General features: G+C 33.6%; 1 protein-coding gene across 1 annotated transcript; it reads left to right on the forward strand.

Annotated features, from left to right (window-relative positions):
* Positions 1-274: 274 nt before the first annotated feature.
* LOC133285277 (uncharacterized) lies at positions 275-1,737 on the forward strand. Its single transcript, XM_061482487.1, has one exon. It carries the CDS (start codon positions 493-495, stop codon positions 1,381-1,383), a length of 891 nt encoding a protein of 296 aa, XP_061338471.1. The 5' UTR covers positions 275-492; the 3' UTR covers positions 1,384-1,737.
* The last annotated feature ends 5,179 nt before the right edge of the window (positions 1,738-6,916 follow it).

Raw genomic sequence — 6,916 nt, forward strand, 5'->3', positions numbered from 1 at the left:
CCTTTAAAATATGACACATACTTTTCCTATATTATTAATATAATTTTGCCTTCAGATACGGCCTCCAGTTCAGCTTCGTAATAGTATTTTAATATTATTTTTACATTTCTTATTGAAAAAATAAAAATATTCATAAGCTATCAATAAGCGAATAATAATTTTATTAATATTTAAAACGTAAAAAATAAACAATAAGTGACCTCGAGAACAAGGACAAGGACAAGCTCACGGCCCCGAAATTTTATACATACAAAAAAAAATAAAAAGTCCTGAGAGAAAAGTGGAATCACCCATCCGTGCGAAGATAAAAAAATAAAAAATAAAATAAAAAAAGTCCACAAGAAAAAAACAAAAATGGAAAAAGCATTTTGCAGAAAGACAAGCTCCCCCAACCAGACCATATCTTGATTGCGTTTCACAAAGCATCAATAACTCACCAAACTGTCCCCAGAACAAAAAAAAAACCCACACATTGAACAAACAAATAATAACATGAAGCTATCTGCTAAACCCATTTCTAGTCCGGGTCGAACCGACAAGTTTCCTCCTCCATTGATGAGGTTCTTGAGGAGCAATGCTGGGAGCAAGAGCAGAGGTAGGTCAAGGTCAAGCCCCATGTTTGTAAGGAAGAAAAACAACACCGCCATTGAAACCCAAGAACCCTCTTCCCCTAAGGTCACATGCATGGGCCAAGTGCGAGTTAGACGCTCCTCCAAACAACCCACCGCCAAAAGAGACAGAGCTCCGACCCGGTGCCGCTGCTGGTGGATCCGAAAACCCAACACCGTTTGGCCCAAATGGGGGTTCTTTCGGGTCGGAAGCTTTCGACGAAAAGCCACTAAGCTAAAAAAAGATTCAGTGAAATCCGAGTCAAATTTCCAGGGCAGGTCTAACGATGAAGATGAAGATGAAGAATCAGTGTACGAAGAGAGAGTTAATGCTTTTGCTTCCAACTCTTGCACGCCGCCGAGAAACGCTTTGTTATTGACAAGATGTAGATCCGCTCCATATAGATCTTCGTCTTTGGCAAGTAGGTTTTGGGGTTCGCCATTGATGAGCGAAGAAACAGAACAGAGGACAGAGCTGGAAAATTCAGAATCCACTTCCACTGACAACGAGAAACCCAGTTCGCCGAGAGAGTCAATTTCAGATCAAGAAGGGAAAAGGGACCCCGAAACGGAACCAAAGTCGAGGTTTTTCAAAGAACTTGAGGATTCACTCAGAGAAAGAATCGCCAAATCAAAAAGTGTTGAAGTTGCAGCAAGTCCTGTAGTGCTGACCAGGTGCAAATCGGAACCGGCAAGAACCGGTCATAGACTTGATCCTGAGGTAAATAATTTATTGAAAAAGAGAAGGTTGGGTCTTCACATGATTTCTGATTAATCAATTATTATCTCCATTACTTACTCAGCTTAATTCTTTTTCAACTTTTTTTGTTTTGTTTTGTTTTGTTTTGTTTCTAATTAATGTTTCCTGAGTTGAATATAGACCTCAATTTTGATATAATTGCTTGTTTTGACACCTGGAGCTGTACGAGATAATCTGTATATGTGGCTCTTTGGTAACATAAAAAGGTGTCTGTGGAATACATAGAAAGAAGGGAACATGAGAACATTGGAGTGAGTTCATACACTCTTCATGTCCTTAATGGGAATGGGTAGCTGTAGTTAATGCCTTCCTTGTCATTGCTCAAGCTTGAATTTTTTTTCCATTACTGACTCGACTTCTGCAATTTGCTTTCACGTGGTGTGGTTTTTGTTTTAGCTATAGAACTTGGTGGAGTTTAATTATCTGAAAAAAAATAGAGAGCTAAACAGCGCGTTTAAATGTGATTTATTTAATAATTTCTTTTTTAGTAAAATTAATTTCAATTATATTTCTTAAATAATTTATACTATAATCAAGTCGTAATTAAAAATAAATAAATGCAGAGATACTGTTTGGAGTCAGATTCTGAACTATTCTTTTTTATGCTGGTAAGAAGACAGCACAACGTTCATCCGAACGTGTCCAATTTCACTATTTAAGTATCATTGGATGCTCTGACCAACTTTTCACCAAGTAGGAAAAGTGCAAAGTGGAAAGTTAATGCGGGTTGTATGATTATGACTTTGAAGTGAACCTCATCTTATTTGTATAGTTGTTTCCTTATTTTAATTCTGGGACTGGGACCAATGTCAAATTCATCTTTATTCTTTAGCCATAAAAAGATAATTACAATGTATAGTTGTGCATTCTGATCACACCGTAATAAAATAAATAGTAGCTGTTTCTATGCTACTTCAATAATTAATAATTATGGAGTAGAAAAATTAATATTTATTATGTTATATACATAAATTTCATTATGATAACATTTGTTTTTAGATCTGTGTATTATTATATTAATGTTCTCTTATGAAAAATTATGTACGTATTATAATCTTAAAATATTGCTATATAATATTATCATACTTGTCTACTAAAAAAAATTATTTACCTTTTCAAGATGGTAGTTCTAACATGATTCGAATCACTACTCACGCTACTTACAATTTAGCTCAAGCAGTTTCGGTAAATTGTATGAAAAATTTACCTCTAAAATTTTCAACCCAGATTTTAGGTTTTAACTGGGGAAGATGTTTTTTTTTTACCTAGGATATAGGTTTTTTAGTCTAATAACTTTGATCGAAGCCTTATTCCTTTTTTTAGTTTTTTCAAGAAAGATTTCCACTATCTTTGTGAATCGGCACACTTAAGCTACAATTGTTCCGCAGAGTGTATTACATTTTTATTGTTCGGTGTGATTTCAATATTCGTAACACACTCAAGTGTGAACCTAGGACATTGATCTGTAGGTTTTCACAAACTCAAGTGCACCAGTTGGTATCTTCTCCTAGAGTAAAGTGCAGAGGAGTAATAAAGTGCATGTGCGAAAGTGATGAGTTGCATTGAATTGTTAAATTTTGCGTTTGTTAATGGCATGTGAAACTGTGGAATAGCATTTATAACAGGATGAAGTGACATCAGACTTGATAATTAGTAGTTGGCAACGGGTGGTCCATTTCTGTCCATGTTTCGAGTTTTACTGCAGTCAATCTCATTAATTTCTATGGTATGGATTCTTTCATGTGAAAAAGTGGTCATATGGTCATATTATTTGATCACAATCACTCCTTGATGATGGGATAAGAGAGAGAAAAATCTATAATTTTTAAATGAGTGATTGTGATCAAATAGCATGACCACATGACCACTTTTTCACATGAGAGGATCCACTCCCAATTTCTATTACGAGACCAGTGAACAGAATATTTGAACCTGACAAAAGCCATGATGTTGTAATTTGCTCGTTTTACTTTCCCCCTTAGATTGAGGTATTGCACCTCACGGGAAAGTTGGATTTAAAAAAAAATAAACAAAGGCAAAGTTGGGGAAGGAGTTTAATGAAGCAACTATATGTGCATATTTGTTTTAAATTTTTAATCCTTCATAAATAATTTCATTAATTTAATTTTAATTCTTAGGCAACTGTTTATTTAATTTGGTTTAGATTTTTGGATTTGATTATTAATCAAGGAAATAATTATATTGGAATTAACTTAGAGTAGATGTGATTAGAACATAATTGAGTTTGAGGTGAGATTTAATAATCATTTATTGATATCGCACGAGCACATTAAGTTACTAGAATATAGGGTAAATTTAACTTTATGGGAGCTTATCCAAAGAATTAGAGGTCACTACCCTATCCCCACCTCGGTCCGGCCTTTGCCTGACTTAATAAGTTTCGAGTACACAATGATTTTCTCCTTTATTTTTTCATAAACTATTACAACTTGCTTTAAAGTGCAAGTTGTATCTAATTCATTTTGATATTTTTTATGTTATTCATAACATTAGAGCTTAAATTCTCATTGAAATGAGAGTAATTGTACAACTTCCAAATGCTCAGCAAGTTTGTACTGTGAATGTGTATATTGAATAATTGCAACCGGACAAAATTTGGAACGGTGTTGGAAGGATGTATTGTCAAAACGAAAAGTGTCATTGATCATGGGGATTGGTCCCAGTAGTGTGGTCTATAAGGGTGACGTAATATCCAAAACCTTCTACTACTTGTGATCGCTGATCAGCTGATCAAAGCGTCAAGGAAAAAAAACAAAAGGCTGGAGTTTTCAGTTCTGGAAATTACGGTATGAGTTGGAAAAGTAACTACACTTCCACAACCTTCTATATCCCACAAATGTAACCTTCGCAAACTGAATAGGTGACTCGATCGCTTAGAACCTCTATACGGCTTGTGCAGATTTCTGAATGGAAGGGAACTAGGAAAGTTCTCACATAGTTACGCTAACCTAATGCATCATGTCTAATGATTTAATTTTCATTCATCTAAACGTACGTAATGCAATTGAATGCACATAAAATTTTATGATTGGTCATCATGGGATACGGAAATTGAACTATTCAGAGAACATCAGGCAATAACTAATAAGTATAGCAATGTGCAAAAGACCAAAAATATATGGATAGAAGAGAGTAGAGAAAAGAAAACACAGCTTAATGTCTACTTGAAAAACAATGTTATCCCGAGTTTTATTCAATTACAACTACATATGTTGTGTGTGTGTGTGTCTATATATATATATATATATATATATATATATATATATATATATATATATTATTTTCTCATTTTACATGAGACAACTATCGCATGTTCTTTTCACATAAAAAGTTGTGTCATCATTTTTTCTTTTTTTATGGGTTGTGTGTCCCACCACATTATGTGTCTATAGAAAGAGATAGTTATCTCAAATAATATAAGAAAATCGAATCATATATATATATATATATATATATATATATATATATATATATATATATATATATATATATATGAGGTAGGATCCTTTAACACCAGTGTCAAATTTAAAATTTGACACCTCATCTGAGAGCCATTAGATCAGAAAAGATCAACGGCTCTGATTTGTAAGCATGTGACACCATTGATCTTTTCTGATCTAATGGCTCTCAGATGAGGTGTCAAATTTTAAATTTGACACCAGTGTCAAAGGATCCTACCTATATATATATATATATATATATATATATATATATATATATATATATATATGTATATGGGATAGGATCAACTTACACCGGTGTAAGAATAATAAATCTTACACCAAATCTTAACCGTTGATTTCCGTGCATCCAATGGTTGAGATTTATTGGGAATTAAAAATTAATTAATGAGTGAGACCTAATAAATCTTAACCGTTAGATGTAGAAAATCAATGATTAAGATTTAGTGTAAGATTTATTATTCTTACACCGGTGTAAGATGATCCTACCCTATATATATATATATATATATATATATATATATATATATATATATATATATATATTGTATGTCTGTGCCCCTGCAGGTATGTATGTGAAGTGGCATAATGCATATAACTTAACTACCAAAATAAAATAAAATAATGCATATAACTTAAGGACATTCAGGTATGGGGAATTATGAAGTTGCTGTCGTCAATTAATTCTCCAGTTGGGGATTTTTGAGTCATCAGATCGGGTCAACAATTCAACTTAAGTTAGTACTGAGCGAGTGTCCTAGTCATAATGGCAATGGCCAAGAATAGGTAGTTACACACTAGTGGCTTTCAAACAACAGCAACACCACTGCTCAAGTTTATATAAATCTTTAACTTCCATTTACAAGCATGCACTAATTAAAAATATTGAATCATGTATAAATTAATAAACTCTACAAAGGCTTCTACTCAAATGTTTTGCTATTTAAAAATTATCGAAGTTCAGAGCCTTCCCCCAAGTTTTTTTTCCCACCAATCTCTCATGAGTAACTCAAATTACTGTGTCATTTGTTTGGATTTCGGGGGTGCCAGAGATTTCCATCTTCCGGAGGCTTTTATTCCGTGATCTTTTGCATTGAATATATTGAAACTGAAAGGCCCACTATTTATTCCAATGAAAATGGCCAGTCTTGTATGTTTCTTTGGAGATTCGGTTCTCTAGGAAAAATATATATACTAGCTCACTAGCCGGTGTCAGTATGAGGAGGAATTCAAGAAAATTTGGGGTCTTACGTGGCTGCATTTTAGAATTGAGTAGGATTCAAAAGTTTGAACTTCCCGATTCCATATATAATCACTTGGCTTTGGCTCAGGTTTTCTGGGAGCAGGAGGCCTGGCCAAGTAGTTACTTAAGGTATATTCTCAGTAGTGGTAGCCTAGTAGCTGTTAGTATTTAGGTAAAAATATGGAATCCAACTTCTAACATTGAAAATGGGGAACAGAAGGGTCGTTTTCATTGTTGCCCATACCTTTCTTGAAATATCTAATATACTTCTTTAGGACCTACATCCCACCAATAAAAACGTATACAACAGTTTGTATTGACATGTTTTCTGATGAAAGAAAAGAAAATTATGTTTTACATATTTTCAAGAATAATTGAGAGTCATATCCACTATTCAATATCACAATAGTAGTGAAAATGCTCTCATAGTCATACCTTCTATTACCAAGTGGATGAACACAATCAGTAGATCCTACAATGGGATCTCCTTTTGACACATCAGCATAACTGACCTCGAGTGGCTATAAAACAATGCCAAAGATGTCAAGAAATGATTTCCAGGGTCTTACATTGCATCTGTACATGAGGGGTGGTTGAAATTCAGCACTAAAATCATTTTCAACAGCATGCTACTCCGTTTTCTGGTTTGAGTCCCCGCGCCCAAAAAATAAAAATAAAAACTAAAACTAAAAGTACAAGTCATGTTGGGTATTTCTTCCATGGAGCAGTTATGCTGAGAAGTTTTATAATTTTTATTATTGAATTAATTACCGTTTATTTTTGTCAATCTAATGATTATAATTTATTGACAATTAATAATTAA

The sequence above is a fragment of the Gastrolobium bilobum genome, unplaced genomic scaffold (genome assembly GCF_033153095.1).
Source record: "Gastrolobium bilobum isolate Gb01-03AN ecotype WA unplaced genomic scaffold, APGP_CSIRO_Gbil_v1 utg27523, whole genome shotgun sequence".
NCBI classification, from domain to species: domain Eukaryota; kingdom Viridiplantae; phylum Streptophyta; class Magnoliopsida; order Fabales; family Fabaceae; genus Gastrolobium; species Gastrolobium bilobum.